The 24,300-nt window shown below is 38.1% G+C and overlaps 1 protein-coding gene across 1 annotated transcript in view; it reads left to right on the top strand.

The window, feature by feature from the left end:
* Positions 1-20,943, top strand: part of PJA2 (praja ring finger 2, E3 ubiquitin protein ligase) — a 22,697-nt gene extending 1,754 nt beyond the window's left edge. Inside the window, exons 2-8 of the mRNA XM_010013299.1 lie at positions 1,994-3,032; positions 7,973-8,158; positions 10,935-11,120; positions 13,226-13,331; positions 19,119-19,228; positions 19,502-19,628; positions 20,812-20,943. Coding sequence (XP_010011601.1) covers positions 1,994-3,032; positions 7,973-8,158; positions 10,935-11,120; positions 13,226-13,331; positions 19,119-19,228; positions 19,502-19,628; positions 20,812-20,943 — 1,886 coding nt within the window. The remainder of the gene's footprint in view (positions 1-1,993; positions 3,033-7,972; positions 8,159-10,934; positions 11,121-13,225; positions 13,332-19,118; positions 19,229-19,501; positions 19,629-20,811) is intronic.
* The last annotated feature ends 3,357 nt before the right edge of the window (positions 20,944-24,300 follow it).

The following is a 24,300-nucleotide window of genomic DNA, read 5'->3' as shown; positions in this document are numbered from 1 at the left end:
CCCCGTGCATCCTCCCCCCCCCCCCCTCCCCCTCCTTTGTAGACTATTTTGTAACTGTTTTCACCTTCTAATTTTCTGGGACTTCTTGTTGTTTTGGTTTGTTAGTTGTTTGTTTGGGTTTTTCTAATAATTGCATAGTGCTAATGTAACTCTGTCATGGTATTGATCTTGGAGACTGTTATGCGATGTAGATAAAGCTTGGGTGGTTTTAATTTTTTGTAACTTCAATGTTATTGCAGTTGTTTGTTTCATACACTTCCTACACTTTCATCTACTTAAAGGTTTATTTCCTCTGCAGCGGTGTTGACACTTGTGGAGATCTTCTTTGTGTCTCTAATGCTACCACTTTTCTTGTTTTGGTAACTTAGAAATGAGCATGCTATTATTTCAGGGGTCAGAAGAAATACGCATTTTAGAGAGTGTTGTCTCCTTGTTCTTAATCCAGTTGCTTTGTATATGAACTTTGAGTGACTCATTTTCTATATTAAGTCTAATAACAAATTGCCTGTCCTTTTATATTTTGTCTTTTTTTCATTTTATGACTTTTCACATTTATTTTTGAGAAATTTTTTGGATTGATTTATTCCCTCAACTAGGCTGCATTTTTCCTAATCAGTATTTATTTTGTGATGGGTGGGTACTACCTAAAAATACACTGCATATTTCCTTGCTAATTGGCTTGATATCTTTTATACATCTAAACAACTATGGAAGATGGGTAGAAGGAGATATCCTTGTAAATACTAAAAATCTGTCTGGATTTGGTCTTTGGTAACCTATTATAGGTGACCCTGCTTGAGCAAAAGGGGTGGACTGGATCTCCAGAGTGGCCTGCCTGCCAGCCTCAGCTGTTAGTAATTTTGTGAATGAGCTTCAAGATTTTAATTAGATAAAATGTAATGTTACAGTATTGCTTCCTGCAAGTCAGGCTACTAGAGCTGAGAGACATAGCTTGCATAAGAGTTACAGCCTAATAAGAAAGCCTACACATAGATTAGCTATTTAGATGACATGTGCTTCTTTTTTTTTTTTTTTTTTCTTTTTTTAACCCTTGGAATACTCATTTTGCATTATTTCCTACCTCCACCTGTTTTTGAAATAACAGGCTAGAGAATCCCTTCAATTAACTATGCATGTCTCATTTTATTTTATTTTTTTTGCACCTTGTAGTTAAGTTTCAAACTCTCTTGATAAGAGTACTCAAAATTTTAAAGTCTGTGTTAGTTATGCAAGACATTTTATGTTGAAAAATAGTTTGGACTCTTGTCTTGGTTAGGAGTTTATGAATTAATTGAACTAAGCATTAAATTCATGTAGGAGCAGCATACATATTTTTACTTTCTAGAACTCTTGCTGCTGGGTTTGTTTATTGTCCCTTTATGCAAGAGGTGTTCAAGTGTAATATAACCAATCTGAATTTGTTATGATGGTAACTACTAATAGTAATTCCACATTCATCCCTGCTATTATTTGCTTCTTATGAGGAGTTGCACTCATAGCTGCATGGACAAAATATAGTGCTATTAGTATGTAATTTATAGTAGCAAGAAATGGATTCACCTTTGTGTGGCAGGAGGCACAATTTAGCTAGTTAATGAATGGATAGTCCAATTTTTAGCTTACAGAAAGAAATGTTGTAGATTTCTTAATCTTGTGGTATTTTTTTCAGCTTTCCTATTTGTATCTTAAAATTCCCTTTCATATAAACAATGTAAAATGTTGCTTATGAACATGTTCCTTTAACATGTGGGGTTTTTTTTCATATCACAAGTTAAGCTGAAATTATAACATTTAAGTCTATTTCTATATGCTTAGGTTATATAAATGAGAACATAAATGTATTAGTACAGAATGACTGCATCTCTGGTAAATGTTTCTCTTTATCAGTCCTAGTGAACTATCCTTTCTTTTTCATGGGCAGTTGTTGTAGATGAGAATATTTTTATTGGTTTTGATTATTCCAATGCATTCTTTCTTACAAATTTCTGTGAAGGTCCCAGTCCACCAGTTCAAGTTTCTTCTGGTTTATTAGATGATCCTGTGCTAGAAAATACTGGAACTGGAGAACCTGCTTGTGAAAGTGTATCAAGACAAACTCTGGAAGCAAACACATCGCCATTTTCTGTATTCTCTTACGGTCTGGAAGGCAACCAAATCTCGGGGAACTTTGTGAATCCTTATGAGAATTCTGAGGACCTTGTAGAATATGTGACTGATAAGTGTAATGATTGGAATGGTCAGAATGGAATTGCTTTTGTAAACATGGATTCTTATGAGCCAGGTGATGGTAATAGAGAAGATCATGCTCAAGACGAATTTTCTATGGGAACAGAAGAAGCAGTTGTGTTTCGAGAAACAATAAATAAAATATTTTCTGAGTTTGAAAAAAGCATAGAGTCTTTCACTGACTTACAGCCTCAATTGTCTGATCTCAATCACAATGCTACTAGAGAATGTTGTGAAGAATCAGGACCAATGCCTTTAATGAGATATTTTAGCATAGATTCAGACTTGGTGTGTCCAAACAACAGGACATGTAAAACATCTGCTGAAGATCAAGCTATACTGAAAAATAACCTAAGTGATGCTGTTCATGAACTACAGCAGATAAAAAATACAGAGAATGTTGAAATCCAAATACCTATAGCAATTGCTAATGAGTTAAATGTCAGTGATGACCAAGGAAATTCACTTGAACTAGTAGTGAGACCTAAAATAAGAAAACAAAATACTTCAAACCAGTTGGAGAGAGAGAGGCTTCTTGATGAGGAGGAAGGGGAAAGTAATTCCTGGAGGAGAAGCGAAATTGATGAAGTTCAGCAAGGGAATGCTGACTGTGCCTTAAACAGCAAAGAGATGAGTTCTAGTACGTTCTTTGGCTCAAGAGGGCACGAAGGTCATCGGAAGAACACAGAACTAAGAAAAAATGCAGCAGCTCAAGAACGAAAAAATGTTCAGGAAGACAGCACTTTTTGGGATGAACTGGAAGGCTGCAGCAGACACTTCTCAATGGACCACAAAGACGAAGACAGGTAAAATTTAAGTTTTGTTTGTTTTAGTATTGAATCTTTTGTGTACATAATGCGTGAATCTGAATAGTTTGTTAGCAAATGGGTTGAACTCAAGCAATTTCAGAATATGATCAGATAACAAGATGCCAACTTTTCCTTTCAGTTTTTCTTCACCCTTCCTCAAGTCCATCTAAAGAAATGGGAATGTACATTCTTCTAGTAATGTAAAAAGCCTTTCCTTATGTTTAGGGCCAAAGTGTCTTACCACTAAGGAAGATTACTTGTTTATTTTATTTTCACTGAGCAGATGGAGGCTAGAGAGAGACAAAAGTTTGTTCAGCATCGGTTTTGGCAAATCGTGGGTCTTTGAAAGTTCCCTTCAAGACTTGTTATTTTCAGAATTTGTTCTTTTTGCAATCAAATGTCAATATTCTGCATTACAGCATATTTATATTCTTGTCTCCAGCCTTTTGAAAAAAATTATTCTTCCGTGTCATATCTAAAGAATAACTTGATAGGATTGCTTATAATTCCTTTTTTGATGATAGTTCTTTACACTAGTGTTTCCAGAGTGACTATTACAGTTTCAGATCTGTACAAATGGCTCCAACCTGGACACCAGGGTCAGTATTCGGGCTCCTCCTGTTCTGAGCTCTCTACCCAGAAGACGGATTAATTTGGATGAAATTTATGTTGATCAAATTCTACTCATATAGTGCTGGGTTAAGAACTGTTCACTGTGGATTGGAATTGTGTAACTGAGTTATTTGAGGTTGAAAGCATTTCTAATGTTCTGTTCATATACGGCAAATGCAGTAGTGTCGGGGTTTTTTTATTTTTCTTTTTTCCTGTTTTACTTCCAGTTTGCTTGCATCTTGTTGATTCTGTTCCCACTGCATTCTTAACGCAACATGTCTTCTAGATGTTGATGTGTTTTTTTTGTGTGTGTGCTTGCCATTAGGCTTCATAAGCTAACCTGCTTAGTGTAGATTGTGTTTCCACTGCTACTATAGAGAGAACAGCATGAAAATTAGTCTGGATAAACTCTTGTCCTTAAAATATCTCACAGTCCCAATTATGAAGGAACAAAATCCTTAAGGGATTATAAAATGAGGTAGTAGTCTTAATTTTTTTTCCCCCTTATTAAATAGGAGGGTTTGCAAATAAATCTTTTCCTTCCTTGTAAGGTTTATTTTTTGCAAGTTTTTGTTACTGCATGATCTTTTCCACTTCTGAAATGCTGCTATTAGAAAATTAAAATGCAGTGGAGAAAAAGGAATTGCTTTACATTTATAGCATGACAAAAAGAAGTACAGATTGCTTGTTTGAAAGTGACTATGTTCATCACGATGGCAATAATTAAACCACTAAACAGACAGCATGTATGGTCTTTAATTTAGAAAAATGTACTTCGTTTTTAAATCCTCGAAAGATTTGTCCCCATGAAGCAAATTGTCAATGGTAACTCTGTACAAAGGAGCATTATGCTTTTCTGCTCTTACAAGGTAAAGTTTTATGTTTAAAGGGTTAAGCCATATTACATGTTTAAATATCAGGTTAGATCCTGCAACTCACTTTCACTTATGTCCAATTCAGGGAGAAACTCAGCCTGCTGATTACTGCAGTCTGAGCCTTCACCTCACATTTTTGCTTCAATGAGGTGCCTAGCTCTTATGGTTTTAACATGTAAAAGCTATGTATGGGAAGGAGAAAGTCTTGTGTATTTGTTAGAACAACATATGCTCTAAGTTGAAAGGATCATGGTAGGTCCTCAGACGGCAGAGGTGGTGGGAAGAGAATTGTATCAATTGGCTTCCTTCATTTAGATCATATGGCAAGTACAGGCCAGTTCAGCCAGGGGAGAGACTATTCTCAGAAAATTCATGTGCAGATGCTAAGTTAACCTGTTTTGCTTTTGACAAGTGACAAGTCTATAACTCTTTAACCATTAAGTGATGTTCTGCATCTCTGCAGAATTGTGCACAGTTAAATCATAGATCCATAGAATAGTTTGGGTTGAAAGGAACCTCCAGAGATCATCTAGTCCAACCCCCCTGCAATGAGCAGGGACATCTTCAATTAGATCAGGTTGCCCAGAACCACATCCAGCCTGGCCTTGAATGTCTTCACATGGTGCATCCATCGCTTCTCTGGACAGCCTGTTCCAGTGTTTTGCTACCCTCATTGTAAACAACTTTTTCCTCACATCCAGCCTGAATCTCCCCTCTTTTAAAGCCATTATCACTTGTCCTATCGCAACAGGCCCTGCTAAATAGTCTCTCCCCATCTTTCTTATGGGCCCCTTTTAAGTACTGAAAAGCCACAATAAGGTCTCCCTGGAGACTTGTCTTCTCCAAGCTGAACAGCCCCAACTCTCTCAGCCTTTCCTCATCAGAGAGGTGCTCCATCCCTCTGATCATTTTTGTGGCCCTCCTTTGGGCCCTCTCGGAGAGCCTATTCTCAGAAAATTCATGTGCAGATGCTAAGTTAACCTGTTTTGCTTTTGACAAGTGACAAGTCTATAACTCTTTAACCATTAAGTGATGTTCTGCATCTCTGCAGAATTGTGCACAGTTAAATCATAGATCCATAGAATAGTTTGGGTTGAAAGGAACCTCCAGAGATCATCTAGTCCAACCCCCCTGCAATGAGCAGGGACATCTTCAATTAGATCAGGTTGCCCAGAACCACATCCAGCCTGGCCTTGAATGTCTTCACATGGTGCATCCATCGCTTCTCTGGACAGCCTGTTCCAGTGTTTTGCTACCCTCATTGTAAACAACTTTTTCCTCACATCCAGCCTGAATCTCCCCTCTTTTAAAGCCATTATCACTTGTCCTATCGCAACAGGCCCTGCTAAATAGTCTCTCCCCATCTTTCTTATGGGCCCCTTTTAAGTACTGAAAAGCCACAATAAGGTCTCCCTGGAGACTTGTCTTCTCCAAGCTGAACAGCCCCAACTCTCTCAGCCTTTCCTCATCAGAGAGGTGCTCCATCCCTCTGATCATTTTTGTGGCCCTCCTTTGGGCCCTCTCTAACAGGTCCATGTGTTTCCTGTACTGAGGACTCCAGACCTGGATGCAGTACTGCAGGTGGGGTCTAAGGAGAATGCAGTAGAGGGGCATAATCACTTCCCTTGACCTACTGGTCATGCTTCTTTGGATGCAGCCCAGCATATGGCCAGCTTTCTAGGCTGCAAGCACACACTGACAAGTTATGTCCAGCCTTCAATCCACTAGTAGCCCCAAGACCTTCTCCTCAGGGGTACTCTCAATCCCTTCCTCCCCAGCCTGTGTTCATACCAGGGGGTTGCCCTGAGCCAGGTGCGGGACCTTGCGCTTGGCTTTGAGCCTCATGAGGTTTGCATGGGTCTACCTCTTAAGCCTGTCCAAGTCCCTCTGGAGAGCTGTCCATCCCTTGGGTGTGTCAACGGCATGAAAATCCTAAGTTTGGAAATTTAAACATTCAGTGTTCTTTCTTTGTTCAGTATTAATTACTTCAGATTTATTCTCTTTTCTGGTTTGAATTAGTAGCTTTGTGTCAACTTTAAAGAAAGCAAATTTGACTAACAACGAAGGAATATTATTATTGTAAACAGTTTTGGAAATTCCTGAATTACAAAATAGAAAAAGATTTGAATATTTGGGCTAGTCTTACAGTACATTTAAACTTTTTTTAAAAAAAAGTTCTAAAATGTTAGCATTCAGCTTTAGTTGGTACAATATAAGATGCATTAGACTGTATAGCAGAGTTTTTAACAGGTATGATGTCTATTGTAGTTCTTTTAAAAGACCCAAAGTTAGTGAATATTCTCACCTCCATCAGTTTCTCTAGTTGTCAAAATTGTGATAGAAAAATATATTCCTGCTTCAGATTAAAATGCTTCCATATAAGCTGTGTCTTGATATTCTTTATTCTCGTAAATCTCTCTGTGTATAATATGCGGTTTTGCAAAAGTACTTGTAATTCGTTAAATGGCAAGATTTCTTGGCATTTACTTGTAATATTAGACAGAAGTGAGTTTGTGGGGGGGGATAACATTGGTAGCAACAGACATACTGTATTTAGCAAGTTGAAAACTGAGCTGCAGATGTTGTGGATTGCTGTGTAAGATGTGCTCTAATAAGCACGTTTGCATATTAGTAGTTTTTTATCACTCTTTGAAAGGACATAGCTACTTGGCTGCTTTGAATTTTGGTACCTGTCATCTGACACTGGGTATGGAATGAATCTTCTAAGTAGCATTACTAAAGGTAGCAGTAGATAAATCCATTCTTGTTGGCAGAATCTCAAGATCAGTTCTGTTTAAGCTGCCCACCACATGTTGTTTAAGCTGCCCACAACATGTTATTTACTGCCCTTTTGTGTGTGATGGCTGAACAAATTCTTTTTGAAAAGTTCCCTGTGATTTATCTGTCCAGGCTAGTGAATTGTATAATTTGCAGCAAGTCATCTGTTGTATCTTTATATGATTTTTTTTTTTTTTTTTTTTTTTTAAAAATAAGGACCATTGTATGTGGCTTAAGGGCTATGAGAGCTTTTAAGTTTTGTCTGGCTGAGAGGTAAGGCTGATATTGCTTATTGTTTGTTAAGCAAGCACTGGTTTCTCAGTGTCATTGCTGCTGTTTTATCTTTGTGTGCTTGGAGAAGGACGTGTAGAGTGGGTCTGGGCTTATTTTAATGAGTTTTCATGTACTCTGAAGATAGGGGGGGAAGAACAAAACACTTTGCAAAGCGAGATGGGCAGAGTTCTTAACTGATCTTTTTTCAGTCAGCTCTTTACATATACTTGCCTTGTAGTACATCTACAAATATTACGTACTGAATTTCTCCTAGATAAAAACAGACTATATTGAGAGCAGTGTTCATAGAAAGTAGGAAATCACAGAATACTTCTGTTTATTTCCTTTCCTCTTAAGCAGTGTTTAAATTTACACCCTGTTTCCTTGTTTAAATTGCAGCTCAGAATGCAGTGATGGAGAATGGTCTGCAGCTGCACCTACCTATTTTACTGCTACAGAAAAAGACCACTCAAGTGATGAGAGCTCGGAGACTATCCCAGGCAGGGACAAATGTGAGGCTGAACTGCAGAACAGCAGCAGCAATAGTGTAGAAGAGGAGAAGAAAGACTACTATTCACAAGGAGGGTATGGTTTTATTAGCTAACTTCCTGTTAAGTTCTGACATATAACATGGTATCCACCTGACACATTACAGAGTAACAAACCCTAAAAGTAGTTACTGTACTATCGATAATAATTTGCCTACATTAAAATTATCTGAATGCTTATATATATTTCAAATCAAGGGGAAAAATAGCATGTCATGTAAACAATTCTATTTAATGAAATAATAGAAATAGAAATATAATAGAAATAATGAGAGGACATTGACATGTAGTGTTAATAGGGATAATGGACTTGATGTACCGACTTTAAAAAGCTGTATTATGCCAGTTAATTGTAAAGACATACATGTTGCATACACATCTTCTGATACTTCTTAATACTCCTCAGCCATTCCCCCTGGTCTTGTCATTACAGACCCTCCTGAAAAGTCTCTCCTGATCTTTCTTATAGGCCCCTACTAAGTACTGAAAGGCCACAATAAGGTCTCCCTGGAGACTTGTGTTCTCCAGGCTGAACAGCCCCAACTCTCTCAGCCTTTCCACATCAGAGAGGTGCTCCATCCCTCTGATCATTTTTGTGGCCTTCCTCTGGACCCTCTCCAATAGGTCTATGCCCTTCTGTTTGGGGGCCCCTGAGATGAATGTAGTGCTCCATGTGGAGTCTCCTCAGAATGGAGTAGAGGAGTAGAATCCCCTCCCTTGACCTGCTGGCCATGCTGCTGGGGATTCAGCCCAGGACACAGTTGTTTTTCTGGGCTGCAAAAGCATACTACTGGCTCATGTTGAGCTTCTCTTCAACCAAGACCCCCAAGTCCTTCCTCTCAGAGTTGCTCTGAATCGCTTCTTTATCCCCTCCCTTGACCTGCTGGCCATGCTGCTGGGGATTCAGCCCAGGACACAGTTGTTTTTCTGGGCTGCAAAAGCATACTACTGGCTCATGTTGAGCTTCTCTTCAACCAAGACCCCCAAGTCCTTCCTCTCAGAGTTGCTCTGAATCGCTTCTTTACCCAGCCTGTGTTTGTGCTTGGGATTGCCCTGATCCAGGTGCAGGACCTTGCACTGGACCTTGTTGAACTTAATGAGGTTGGCATTGGCCCACCTCTCGGGCATGTCAGGGTCCCTCTGGAAGGCATCCCTCCCTCCAACGTATCAACTGCACCACACAGTTTGGTGTCATCAACAAACTTGCTTAGGGTGCATCAGTCCCATTGCCCATATTGCCAACAAAGATGTTGAAACTCATGAATCCCAATACTAACCCCAGAGGGAACACCACTTGTCACTGATCTCCACTTGGACATTGAGCCATTGACCACAAGTCCTTGAGTGTGACCATCCAGCTAATTCCTTATCCACTGAGTAGTCCCTCTGTCAAATCCATGCTTCCTTCACTTTATAGATGAGGATGTTGTGTGGGGCAGTGTCAAATGCCTTGCACATGTCAAGTAGATGACATCAGCCACTCTTCATTTATCTACCAATGCCATGACCCAAAGGCCACCAAATCTGTTAGGTACAATTTGCCCTTAGTCACTGAGCAGCGACAGGATGAGGAGCAACGGCCATAAACTGAAACAGAAGTTTCACCTCAACATGAATAAGAACTCCTTTACGTTGGGGGTGGCAGAGCACTGGAACAGGCTGCCCACGGATGTTGTGGAGTCTCCCTCCCTGGATACATTCAGAACTAGCCTGGACATGTTCCTGTGTAACCTACTCCAGATGGCTCTGCCTTGACAGGGAGTTGGACCAGATGATCTCCAGAGGTCCCAGCCCCAACAATTTTATGATCTTACCGGATCTGTACCTTACTGACTTCTGCACCTTCAGATTCCTTAGATGATCTTGAACCTGATCTATTCTACCACGAGTAGTAATTCATTCTCCCAGTCCCCACCTTTGCATTCTGTGACGTGGGTCATTTTGGTTGGTTTAGATGCTTTGTGGAAAGAAAAAAAAATAAAAAAAGCTAAGTTTGGGTTTTTATAAAGCAATAAGCCATGCCTGTGTGTTCTTTCTGTTTCTTCCACTCTTATATAGACAGTACCTGTTACCAAGTAGTCCAAATCACTGATATTGCTGCTTTTAACATTGCTTTCTCCAAAGTTTTGGAGAACTAGTGTGGCTTTATGAAAACATTATCAAAACTCATCTGTTCCAGAACAGTTATTTGAGGGTTTTTTTAATGTGAACAGCCTGCAAATGTACACATTTCTAACATGATTCCTGTTTATTTGCCCTTTAATAAGGAAAGTGGACTTGCAGCCCTGTGGCTCTAAACATCCAGGTGATTTGTGCTCTTCTAGAAAATACAGGAATGAGGAATCTTACTCCTTATGCAAATAGATTCTCTTGTGAATAGTATCTTCTTGCATTTGGGCCAAGTTTCCCCATGAAGGCTGTTGCAGGGTGTTAAGATAGCTTTTCTTTTTAGCAACGTTACAAACTTCTAGATGAATAAGAAAATCTTCAGTACCAAACTTACTAGCCCTGGCAGGGATACTGCCTGTACTAGGGAAAATGCAAAACAAGGTGCTTACTGTACTACTGGCGTAGAGCATTAGACAAATAATTTTGCCATAGAATTATGGTGTTACTAGATTCTGAATCTGGAGTTGGTACTACTGGGAATTTCTTTGGGTTTTTTTACAGCAAATGATAAATTCGTAATATGAGTCTGTGCAGTCTGGGAAACATGCATCTTCTACCCTTGCAATATGTGTAGCTTTTACTTGCATATGTTTGTAAATTCTGCTAGCTCTTTAGTTTTAGCTTTTCATTTATTTGTTTTGAAGGGAACAGAAGTTATTGGAGGAAGGAGAGATTCCTATGTTACATTACCATAGAGAAGTAGAAAATATGAGTGAAGAAGAAACTAATCTAATTCGTGATTTTGTGTATCCTGGATTCTTCCTTTTGGATGGAAATAATAATCTTGAGGATGATTCCAGTATGAGTGAAGATCAAGATGTGGAGTGGAGGTATGCCTTTGATAAATTTCTGCATTAATTTCAGAGGGTTTGTAGTTACTGTTTTGCTTTTTATGTAAGATGTCAAATATACTCATGGCTATCAGTATGCACATGCTTCAAAGGCTGATTAAATCTGAGGTTTAAGGCTTAAGGAACTTCAAGTGCTGTGTGTCTTCTGATGAGAGAAAAAGGGTATAAATCAGGCTGTGAGAATCTGAGAAATTCTAGTGCACTAAATATTCAAGGTATTGCTGTACTTTTTCAGTTTTCAAGGAGGTAAGTATAGTGGAAGTATAACAGAAGTAAAGCAACAGAAATGTAATCGGTATTCAAGTCAGTGCTGTTTTATAATTGGTCTTTCCTCTTTTGCAGCTGGCATAGTTTAGATGTTATAAGCCTATTCTATTTCTTTTGAAATGCCATGCGCTTACCTAGTATCATAGTTTTGAATTCATGTCTCAATTTTCTGTCATAAGGTTACTGAAGAATATTGCAATATATTTATTACAAAAATTCTGTAAATACCAGGAAGAAAGTGATCAGAGAGACTTGCATAGCCTTACTCTAGAATAATATAATGCGTTTGTTTAACAGTGAGCTAGGCAGAATGCTTTCCAGTGAGATTTAACACTTGTTCTCTTAAAAATACTATAAACTGCAGCGTAGGCATAACGAAAACACTGATATTTGCTCCTTGTGAAGCTATATTGTGAAAAAGCTCAACAGGTACTAATACATGAAAGTCCAAGCTAGAAGTAAAGCATGTGTTCTTACAGCACCAGGAAGCAAGCTAGTAAAGGAATTGTAGGAAAAAGACAAAACCTGGTTTTTTTCAGTGCTGGAGGTTAGCCTGGGGAAGCTTCCTAATTACTCAAAATAGGAAGGAAAATCCTTCTCTAATAATACATTAAGTTTTGTCTACTGACCATATGCAGATCTGTACATGACTTTTTGTCTGGTTTAAGATTTGATATCTGAACGTTGAAAGCAGAACTTGATGCAGCTGCCAAGTTATGAACTGTGACATACATTGTAATCAAAATCTGAATGCTAATTGCAAAATGAGCTTAACATACGTATGAAATTTATTAGTTGAACTGTAGGCCCTTTTACTCTGGAGCAGTCAATGGTGAAAGTTGCCATCATGTTCTCCTGAAGTCTATATTGTCTTTAGTGTACCAGTGTACTGGAAGCAGGTGCTGTTGGGCAGGCTGCAGGGTGGCCTCTATAACAAGAGGCTGGGTCTGCCCTATGTAGGACACAGTTGGTTATAAGCTGGCTCCAGTGGACCCACTGCAGGGTGGTACCTCTGGGAAAGTGTATTTCAGAAAGGATAAACGATGCTGCACAGCAAAGTAAGAGAGGAGTGAGGATGACAGAAGCAACCCTGCAGACACCAAGATGAGACAGTAAGGGGAAGGAGTTGCTCCAGGCGGTGGAGAAAGGATTCCTCTGTAGCACCTGAAGAAGACCACAGTGGAGCAGGTACATATTTGTTGAAGGAACTGTGCCTGTGGAGAACCCAAGCTGTAGCAACTGCTGAAGGACTGCAGCTTGTGCGAAAGACCCATACATGAGCATGTTTATCCTGAAGGACTGCAGCCTATGCGAGGGACCTACACTGGAGCAGGAGAACTGTGAGAACAAAAGAGCTAAAGAGAGGAACTTCCGTGGACCGGCCACAGCCCTCATTTCCTATTTATCTGGATTGCTTGGGGTGGGGGAACATAGAGGAGTCAGGAGTGAAGAAGTGAAGAAAGGGAGGGCTAAGGGGAAGGTGTTTTAATTGTTGTCTTTCAGCAAAACCTATTAGTTAAATTAAAGCTCCTCTTTGAGTCTGTTTTGCCTATGATGATGATTTGTGAGTGATCTCCCAATCTTTATCTTGACTCATGAGCTTTTAGGCCTATTTAAACACCTGTCCAGTTGAGGTGGGAGAGTGAGAGAGCAGCTGGATGGGCAACCAGCCTAGGTCAACCAAACACAACCACCTTATGTGAGCATAAGCTCACAGCTGTTAACAGGTCATGTGTAGTGATTTGATGTATCCAGCCCTCATGTTGTTGCTATTTACTTTGGAATGAAGACCATGTTTTCCAACTCATGTTTTTCAGAGTGCTTAATGAGTTTGGTGATGGCCTAGGACTTGCTCAAGCTGTTCCTGATGCGGATCCTCTCACACTTGAGGCACTAGAGGGACGCTTACAAGAAGCTATGGAGGTATTAAAATATTCTTGTTGATACGGTATCAGTGATGTTGAATCCGTTTTCGGCATAATCTGAAAATCAGGAGAATTGGCGAAAAATTACTTTCCTGCTTTAGCTTGAACTTTCAGGTCTGCAAGCTTGAAAATAAATGTTAGAGGTTCTTCTAAATGATGTAGTGCAAGAAGTCATTCATCAGTGCTACTTCTCTTAGAATATGTATTTATTTCCTCTTAAAGGAAGAAAAAGATACTGATTTCTACCAGTATAAACATGCGATTTAAATTATTCTAGGAATGTTGCCAAATTCTCTTCATGACAAAGGAAATTTCTTACCTGTATCTGTGCCTGTGAGTTGTCTCAGCTTTATTTTATTGCAAGAGTACAACTGGATGTCTCATATTTTTATTCCTCAGTAGACGACTTTTCTATTTGACTGTCTTGACTCCATGTGGTTTAAATTAAAAATCAAAACAAAACTAAACAAAGCAAACAAACAAAAAAAAAACCACACAGAAGCGAAGAAGTCTTTTATCTTGTTCTAATCTCGTTTCATCTATCTAACTTTGGATAAACCCGAGCATTCATTACAGAGAACAAGCATGGTTATGATCTTTGTCTTTTTTGTGTTGCACGACATTGGTTACTGTCAGAGTGAATACAAAGCTAGCCGAAATTCAGTTCGATGCAGTGTGACTATTCTTGTACTGCCAGAAATCTCCCCGCTGGGTATTTTGTCAAAATAAGGGTTAAATGATGTGTAGACTTACAATATGGTGAATGTTTTGTGTGTGACATAAATTTAGGGACAGCAAGGGGCAGTTTAACTACTAGCTCTTGCTTAAAAGGGGTGAACAGCGTAGGCTGTATGTTATAGCGTGCTTGCAGACAAAATACCAAGGGTGCTTTAAAGTGTTTTCTAAAGCTGATTCTCAGGGGAATAATCGTAAGATTTTTATTTTTTTTTTTTTTCCTTCCATGGATATAGATATGTACACAATCAGTGTTTTTGTGAATAAACTTCATGGGGATTTTCAAGGGGTGGAAGGGTTGTTCCCTGAAGTTGGCAGTCATTCAATTTCCAGGTATTGTGCATCCCTCAAGTTATATAGGAGGTCAGCATTATTCATGATCAAGTACTATAGGGTCTTATCCAGCTGTGTAGGATCTTGTTAGCATTGCTCATCTGGAGACACTTCAGAACTGTTTATTAATGTGTACGAGGTCTGTTGATATCCTACTGTAAAAGCAGTATTTTGAAGTTGTGTGGAGAAAATTCCTTGTCTCTTTTATAGCTGCTGGTTCTCACTACATCAAAAAGCACAGAACTACAGAAGAAGTTGATCTCCTTTGCACCAAAGCAAGAGGATCTCTGTAGAGAGGCGTAACTAATCTTATCTTTTTTTTATCTACGTTAACACTTGAAAAGGAGGCTAAGGTTGTTTTTGGCTCTGAGATTTTCTTTCTAACTACCTCGTAACAACATTTTCCTAGTTACTCTGTCAGAAGAAACATTCAGCCTCTTGTCAGGCTGACCTGTAAAAGCAATCCTAGGTGGCTATGTGCATGACTGACTGAGAAGATGCTGCAATTATGTTAGTGTCACCAGAATAGTGTCATTGAACACACCTGGCAAGCAGGTAGATGACTAGAAAGGTAGTTATGCCCTGGTACCTGTGGAACAGGTCACTGTGTATGTTGGGCAAGAGGGAAAGTAAATTTTCTGAAGTAGTATTTGTGCTTGAAATTAGCACTCATATTTCTGAAACTTTATTGTGGGCATAGAAGTCTGGCATAATTTGAATTAGTCATCAGAAAATGGTGGCCATGTAATAAAAGGAATAGCTGTATTGACTAACTAAATCGTCAACACAGGTTTTGAGTGAAAATTACAAATATTTCTTCCAAATCTCAAGCAGAATGTGTAAAGCACTATTCTTTCCAGTATGAAAATGCTTATTAAAATTCTTCAGAAAATAAGAGCAAGGATTACTCAAGAACTGTGCAATATATCTGTTGGGCAGTACTGCAAATATTTTGGGAAGTTGAGAGAAAGAGAAGAAAAGGCTCTGTCATGTCTCAATTCTAATTATTTGCTGAATTAATTTTAATTACTTGCTGAGATCCTATCTTTTAATGACCAGATAGGATGAAGATATAACGTTTTCTGTTTTCTAGAAAGTGAGACTTGTAAATGGCTAGTTCAGTGTAATCTTTCAATAAAATATGATCTGACCCTGTCCCTGACTGGATTGACATAGTCTAGAAACTTGTGTTCCTGGAAGGACATTTCGTACAGCTTTTAATCACAACTTGCCTGGTTATCAGGCAATTGTACATGAAAATGTAGAAGTGTGTTCCACAAATCTAAAAATATAAAATCTTTCACTGAAAGAGTAAGTATTTCATAGTGTTACAAAGTTGGGTTTTTTTCTGAACTTAATACTATGGTCACAGTGCTTGCTCAGATATCCAAAATGTGGCTTACAGCATTTTCAGGGTTAAAAAAACCAAAAAACTCTTCAGAAAACAAAAACAAACAAAAAACCTAAACCAAAAACCAAACCAAAAAGCAACCCAAAACACAATGGTTTCTTTTGTGATATAAAGAGCAAACTGAACTATCTTTTCAAGTTTGGGTGAAAGAGATTGCTGAAAATGTCTTTGATTTCTTCTAGAAAATGCAATTTCCAATCTCCTGTTCATAGAATTTATGGAAAGTGTTTGTAATATGACAATTTTTTTTCTGTAGTTTGATACAACTGTATGTATGTATCAAGTAGGGAGTTAGAGATCACTGTGAGCAGCATCTTAGTGTACTAAGTTCAAGGTGATCAGGCTTGATCACTCTTTGAGGGAAGTAAGAATTGGAGCTAGTTGTTTTTTCTTCCTCACGATTGGCATTTTATGCTCCTCATCTCTCTCCCTAAGAGTAAAGAAAGTGATTTCATCTGTTCTTAACATCTTTCCTGTTATTTTTGGGATCAGGACTTGTTCTGCTTTTGCTAGGCATTTTTCTGCAGGATGATAGGATTTCAGTTTTACCAGATACCTTTCCTGCTTGTTTTACAAATTTTGTTCTTACCTTCCACATCTTGCTTGCATGCATGTTTTCTTTCTCTGAACAATTACACTGAAGCTCATTTGCCACTTTGCAGTTACATATTATCTATATGTTTATACTCAGCTTTCTAACAGGCTACTTGTTGCCAGTTATGCTATTTTAGTAGTATTTAGGCCTGGCTTTAGGGCAAACAGCTATTTCTTCAATCTTGCTAGACTAATTCTACCTATGGGTGTAACAGACCTCTGCTTTTGCTTCAAGTTTAAAAAGTAACCCATCTGCTACCTGGTAGAAAGTATTTTTGCACCAGAGGTTTTGTAATGGAGAAGTCTGAGCTTTCACTAGCTTTAGGTAGTATTCTGACTTGATGAAAAGATTGGGTTGAGTTTAATTATAATATCATTAATAATCTAATGACTGTGACTTTATTCAACCTGTTACTGATTTATTTAATCCACATGCTTAAGTTTAAAAAAATGCTCTTAGCTAAAATAGTAGATTCATGAACCAGATCTTTTTCACATATAACAACATTATTTATTATGACAGCCTATAGTTCAAACTTTTCTGAAAATTTCCCTATCCAGCAAGCTCATTTAGTGTAGCTGTTAAACACTTGAAAGGGATGTGATGTAATGCATCCAGAATTCAAGTGTATCTTAACTGGGGGGGGAGAGGAGAGAGGAGGATCTGTCCTAATTGTGACATTTGAAGGAGAGAAGTAGTGAATGTATAAAACAGTTTTTCTTGTTAAAAAATGTTCTGTGAGACTCTAGGATCCTAAAATGTGTGTGTGTGATCCTAAAATGTGTGTAAAACCTGTATGTGTGATTTGTATTTACTTCCATTTGTTTTAAAGACATTACTAGCTGGGAATGTTTATTTTACTACTTTAGCACTATAGAACAGGAGCATCAGAACAAGAAATATGAATATTTCTTTTACCAACCCACAGACATGAGGAGCTCAAACCGCCATAGGCTATGGTACTCCTGGTTTTAGCAGTGTCTAGCATGTGGTTCATGGTACATGGAGCAGTAAGCATTTGCATAAATGATAAGAGGAAAGAAATAAAGGTATCTTTGAAGTTATAAATATATCTTACAAAAGTTGCAAAATGGATGCTTTGGTTTTGAAGATGTGATGTGGATCAGTCATTGTGGGGCTTTCTGTGATGTCTCTTTATTGTAGCTTTCAAAATCAAACAATACAACGCTTTTGTAAATTGATTTCTGTTTGTGAGTGCTAATATATAGACAGAAAAGTTTGACATGTAGGTAACACTGCTTCCTTCTGCCTGGGGTCTTACCTAATTTTTCCTGCTGTAGTAGGTAATCTGATTAAAAATGATATTTTTACCTACAGCTTATTCTCAGATCATTGCAGCTGTAGCAAAATACCATTACAAATACTAAAATCATCTTAATGTTAGGATGGCAGTATCATCTGCTGTAGCGGAAGTGTATGTTTTTAAACTGTTAAATTGGAGGAGTGTACCTGTTTGGCATTGTATAATGCACTAGGGATAACTGTGCCAGGATTTTTTTTTTTTAAATTAGCAGATATCTAGGTAGAGTATATGTGGCAGTAGGAGCTGTAAATATTTGTCTTGTTAGCTCAGTCTCTCTCTGCCTGCTACATGCATTTGACTGTATGTGTAAACATACTAGTTTAGATCTGTGGCGGGATGGTTGCCTGAGCTCCTTTGCCACTGTGATGAAAGTGCAGGCATGTTTTCAGTCTATGACTCTTGTAACTTTCTCTAAAGTTTAAGAGGAGATATTGCTGAAGGTGTTTGTAAAATAAAATGTTTCTCTAATATATTTTGGGATATTTAGTTAAGTGTACTCCCAACATTACAAAAATGTTAGGTTATCTTAAAAATCTTACCAAGGGAGTTTTGTGGCCATTAGAATAAATTTCATGTTGATCAGAACAGTATTTGGGCTTGAAGGGTGTGACTGATTAATTGCTTCTGTGTTCTTGGCCATTCTTATTCAGTTTCAGCTTGTTATGCTGTTGGCATGGGTGTATCTAGTACATCTCTTAATGAATATAACCACTATGAGTTGTGTTACATTTCTGTCTATTGGAGGTCCTTTCAGTGTCTTAGGTGGTCGAATGTATGATGTTTACATCAAATCTGCCTGCTGCAGCATTGGAGTCTTAAAGATTTTGTATGGTGAAAAATTTGAGTTTCAAATGAGATGAATTCAGAGTGCTGTGTCTCTTAAGTCATTAATAGAGATGAGAAACATCTATGTGGATCCTGAGGTTTTTTTTCTGAAAGCTTGCACTGGTTGTGTAGCTGAGGTACTTAATATTTTTGTTTGCACCTGAGTAATTTGATAGTTGAAGCTAGGAAACACGCTAATGAGGCTTTCATTTTCAGAAAGAGAAATGTAATGACAGTTTTGTATTAGCAAGCTTTATTACATTTTTGACTTGCTACCATTTCTGAAACTTTATAAAAAGAAAAAAGTTCATTAGAGAACAAGTTGTGACTCTGTCCTGATGCTTTATGAAGGCTTTAAAACCAAGCTATTAGTGTTTTGACCTTCAGTTTCATCTCATTCATTATGAAAATAAAAATGATGTAATGGTTAGTGTGACAGACATTAACTTCCTTTTAAGAAAGTAATACTATTAGAACTGGGTTCCTTTTCTTGCTTGTTCGTTTTTATATGGAATGTTACATTTGTGAGTAAAAAAACTTAGTCTATGCTCACCCTTTTCAGACTGCTCTGGCACATTTGGAGCTTCTTGGATTTGATGTTGAACAGGCTCATCCACCGGCTACTAAAGAAAGCATAGATTCTCTGCCATGGATTGTCATCACAAATGACCAAAATGGTATGGAAAAGTAATTAAGAATTTCCACAAAGTTTATAAGAACAAATGTAGCTTTCTGAAATACATAAACACAGTTTTAAACATACTGTGCAGCTGGCAATGCTGATCTGAGAGCTTTTCAATCTTGAATCAGACTGGATATAACATAGAAAAGTAATTTAACTCAACTGGAGTAAGAGTGATTGTATATTTTAATCATTAGGGATACTGTTGATAATATATATTATCTTAGATTAACCAAGATAATATTAATGTGGGGTTTTTTTATCATGGGTGTAGGTCAAGAGCAGCGCTGTATTATCTGTTGCTGCGAATATGTGGAAAATGAAATCGTAACGGAGCTACCCTGTCATCATTTGTTTCACAGAACTTGTGTAACGCTTTGGTTACAGGAAGTAAGTACTACAGGATTGGTGGTGGGTTTGTGGGGTTCTTGGGTATTTGCATTCTTTTGGAAGGAACAGTTTGTAACTTTCTGAAAATATGGGATGAAATATGAAGAACTATGGAACCAAATTCTAGTGCAAGTGAGGAAAGTAACTTATATATGTACTCAGCTGTAGAGCAATCCCTTGAATAGAAGGGGTATTTTTGTGAGGAAAAACATGGTCTGCTTTTCATAAGGATGAGAGGTGGATGAGTTATAACTTGTTTTGATACCAGAAAAGCTTTCTTTACTGTACTCATACCTTGAAGTAAAGATTGCTTGCTTTTCTCTGCAAAGAGTGAAGGATCTGTTCCCCTGCCAGAATGTCAGGCCTCATTTATGGTGACAGCTAAGGCTGGTGTGAAGAATAGTGGAATGCATGTAGATTAATTTAAAAAAATTGTTTGGTAAGTCTATACTGTATTAGATTTCATTTTAATCATCTGTAATCAGTTTCCTCCCAAATATCTTACGAAGGCTTACATCATGTTGAGGCTAGACTAAAAGAACTACAATTAATGAATTGATATCTTCTTTTCCTTGCACTTGCACTCTCATTTACACTCAGTCTAAGCCTGGACTTGGTAGTTGTCAGTGAGCCTACAGTGTAACACTTCAAGAGGTACAAGGAGACTAATTGATTCAGACTATAGAGATCAGATTAGAACACCTCTAGCATGGGTTGTTGTTGGATTTATAGTTTCACTTTATAGTTTTAAAAAAATGGTTTATTGCCATTTTATTATTTCTTTTATTATATGTTCTGCCTCTTTCTGCTGTCATAGTTAAACTGCTCTTGCTGAAAACTAGGACAAAATACTTCCTGTTAGGTTTGGGCTAGTTTATTTTTAATCCTTGCCTCCAAAAAAAGTAAATTCCTGACCATAAAATCAATTCTTTGAGGAAGACCTTTCAGGGAACCTGATATATCTGCTGTGTAACTGGTGTAAAAGCAAAATGAAGCTTTTTTTCGCAGATTTTTAGCTGTCCTTTAGCTCCAGGTGGCTATCCAGTCAAATTTGACTTTGAGACAGTGCTGTTGTGAAGACATTAAAGACTTCATAAATAATAACCTTTTAGCTTTTCAATAGAATTGAATGAAAATTCTGCAAATGACCTAGATTTTTTTTTTTTTTCCTCTCTCTGTGTAGTCAGGAACATGCCCAGTTTGTCGTCATGTGCTTGCACCTATGCCTCCTGAAACAGCTGCTGCCACTGTTTCCTTCCTACCTGATCATGACTCAGCATCTTCTGCTCACAGTGTTACAGGAACTTCAAACTAGGGTCTGAAATTCAATCTCTGCTACCACAAATAAAAGTGTAAATTTTGTGTGTTTTATTACAATGTGAATAAATTGTGTATAAAATATTATATGTAAAGTACTATCTAAATTCTATATTTTAGTTTAGGAAAAAGGTGCAAGACTTTTTCTGAACTCTTTAGGCTTACAATAATAGCTTAATTTTTCAAACTGCAAGTTAAAAGAATGTGTGGCAGCCTCGTTTGAGCAGAATGTTGCTGGTAACTGTAATGTCTAAAGCTTGTATTATGATAACTTGTCTCCTGTATGTGGCACTTTGTTCAAGTTCTTGCAGCTGCAGTGCAGTTGCATCTTATTAAATGTGTGCTTATCAGTTTTTCATAATAAAGTGTAATTGAAATCTCACGTTTGTGTCAAATGCAAAGATGTTTTGTGATGCCAGCAGTGGCAGAATTTGATTTCACTGCATAGAGGGCAACTCTCCCACCTCTCCTTTCTTGCTGTCCCTTCTGAATAGTTTATAGCCATCAATCACAGGATTCCAATCATGGGATTCATCAAATCATAGAATCAAAGACTCTTTTGGGTTGGAAAGGACCTTAACATCACCTAGTTCTAACCCCCTGCTATGGGCAGAGACACCTCACTCTAGACCATGTTTCTGTTAATAAATGTGATATTGATTTAATAAGATTTGATGGCAAGGTAGACTCAAATATTTAGCGCATAGAGGGCAGGTCAGACAAAAACTGTCAGGGAGACCCTCTGGTGAGTCACGAGGTTCTTTAAGAACCCCCTTGCTTTCTATAAACTCCTCCTCAGAGAGGAGACTAGGTGTGGCTGGATCCAAATGTAGTTTCAGACTTGGTCAAAGGTTTATGTCTAAATGATTATATATGTGTGATCAATCGTTTATAACACTTAGCTAAGATTTGAAAGTTTAGCATGCTATTAATCTGAGAAGATGTGGCTACAAGCTGCAAGGGCAAGGAATCTCCCAGCCTCAAGGAGTAATCTTGAGAGGCAACCTTACTCAAGAGGAGAGCCTGGTGCACAGCCCCCTGCCATGTAGGATTGCTCAGTGGGTCTGGATTGTCTCTAGTTAAGGAGTGAGATAATTGACTCGTAGCCGTGCTTGTGTACTGAGTGCAAAAACTTGGCTTTGAGTTAGACCTTGGCCAGGACTATGGCTGGTGAGGGGGCTGGTGCACATTGCTCAGATTAGCCATTGGCTATTAGGTTGCTATCTGTGTCCGCTGAATCCACTTTGAATCTGATGCAACCACCACAACCAAGATGCATCAGTTACCACCACTGGTGGTTATCACTCGAACAGTATTACGGGAAATAAAAGTCAAGCTGTGGGTAAGAGCACACCACCACCGTGCCTTCTGTGTTTGCTTTAAACATTTAATCCATTTCTCCGTTGGGTCTGCTAAGACATGAAACAGCCTGTTGTGTCTGAAGTATCTTAATTCCTCAGCTTTTTTTCTTCATGTGCTTCACCAGTTCTCTTTTGGTCCTGGTTTGGTGTGCGAGTGTTCACTTGAAACTCTTGCTGGAGGCAGTTTTTCATTTTTTTCATCTGCCTGAGTTCACCAGGTGTGACTTTCAGAACTCTGCACCACTGATTCCACTTGCTGCCTGGCACTTAGTGCACTATTAGCTCTGGTGCTTTTTTGACAGAGCCTCATCACATGGTGCTGCTTTGGCCCTAGCACTTTCCATGAATTTACATAGTCTACATCTAAAGTAAATCACTTGCTTTGTGTGTGATGTCATTTCTTTCCCCTGCACCCCCAAAATAAAATTCTACTGCATTAGTATTGTGTCTTAGCTTTCCAGGCTTGAATTCACTGATCATCACGTTGACTTTTTACTCTGTGGGAAATGATGTGCTCAGTATCTGATGAAACTCAACCATTAACAAAACAACAAAAAAGAAGGTACAAACCAAAGAACCATAACAAAACACACAGACCCTACACCTCAAAGAAAACGCTTCTCAACCTAATAGCTACCGGGTGGAAACAATCATTTTTCCATTTTGAACAAATAGTCTATTTCTGCTCTGAGCAGGCTGAAAATATTTTCTTTGTGTTGCTTTTAACCTGTTCACTTGAATTTCATTGAGATGGTGAGATAGAGGCAGCCTTTAGGATGAGTTGTTAAATCTGTAACTATTTCCAAGATACTACCTTTTTTGTGCATTTTTAAAGATATAAAATCTCCCTTACTATTCAATTTTATAAAGAATTGCAAAGTTTTATTGTGCAGAAAGTTGGGTGTTGCAACAACAGAATTCTTCTGAACATGAAGATGCTGTAGTATTTTGTGAGGTTCTTTTCCTACAGAGATGTTTTACCAGTTTTGAATTGAAATAATAGTGAAATACTGCCTAATGGGAACAGGGAAGTGGTTATAACTTGTTGACATGATATGATTTGATATTTATGATTTGTTTTGCATAGCATGATTTTGCTCATTTCTTCTTTTGGGTTGCATGGTTGTTTTTTGGGTTTTTTTAAGTGGCACTAGTAAAAGGCCTATTGAATGATCTTTGTAACTCCAGTTTTTCCAGGTTTTTTTTTTTTGTTGGTTTGTTTTTTGGTTTTTTGCTTGTTTTTTTTTTTTTCTCAGATCTCCACTGTTTAAGTATTGCTTCTTTAAATTTAAACCCTGAAAACTATTTTAAAATCTTAGTGATACTGCTTGCATATATACTTTTGATGTATGCTCACAAAATTCAATTTGTTCTTATTTGAACAGAATATGAATACAAAGTAGGGCTTGCTGGGGCTGACAAGATTTGTCTAGTACATGGCTTCCTTGAGTCATTGTAAGTTCACAGGCATTTTTGTCATGGTAGCAAATGGGTCAAAGAAGGAAGAAGATAATACTCTGAGGAATAGGCAGATGTGTGAGATGAGAAGCAGTACTGGGAATTTGAGGGTGTTGCCCATTGGAGGTGGGGAGGGGTGTCTTTTAAAGGTCTCCTCCTAGCCTGTTCTGCAAACCTCTTCCAACAGGTTACAGTCTCACCCTAAGACCAACAGATGACCTTTCTTTCCCCGTACAATGGCTTCCCATGACTACAGCTTCTTCTGTTCATTTCCCTTGACAGTGACCCTGCTTTTATTCTTTTGGCCAGTCTGCTGCTGGATAGAGGAAAAAAAGAGGCAGAGGCTGTTGGCTCTAATTACAAACCTGGGATGCTGGTGGACATGAGTGGCATTCTTATGAATGGAATTATAATTTGTAGGCTTTTAGTCATTAAAGATCAAGAAGATTTGTTTATACTGTAACCTCTCTGTAAGACACAACTATTGCCACTGAATGAAGTATACTGCTATTGTTTGTATAGTTTGTTGATTTTGC

This window comes from Nestor notabilis, unplaced genomic scaffold (assembly GCF_000696875.1).
Source record: "Nestor notabilis isolate BGI_N333 unplaced genomic scaffold, ASM69687v1 scaffold6704, whole genome shotgun sequence".
In the NCBI taxonomy this organism is placed as follows: domain Eukaryota; kingdom Metazoa; phylum Chordata; class Aves; order Psittaciformes; family Psittacidae; genus Nestor; species Nestor notabilis.
This window is presented reverse-complemented; position numbering and strand designations above follow the sequence as displayed.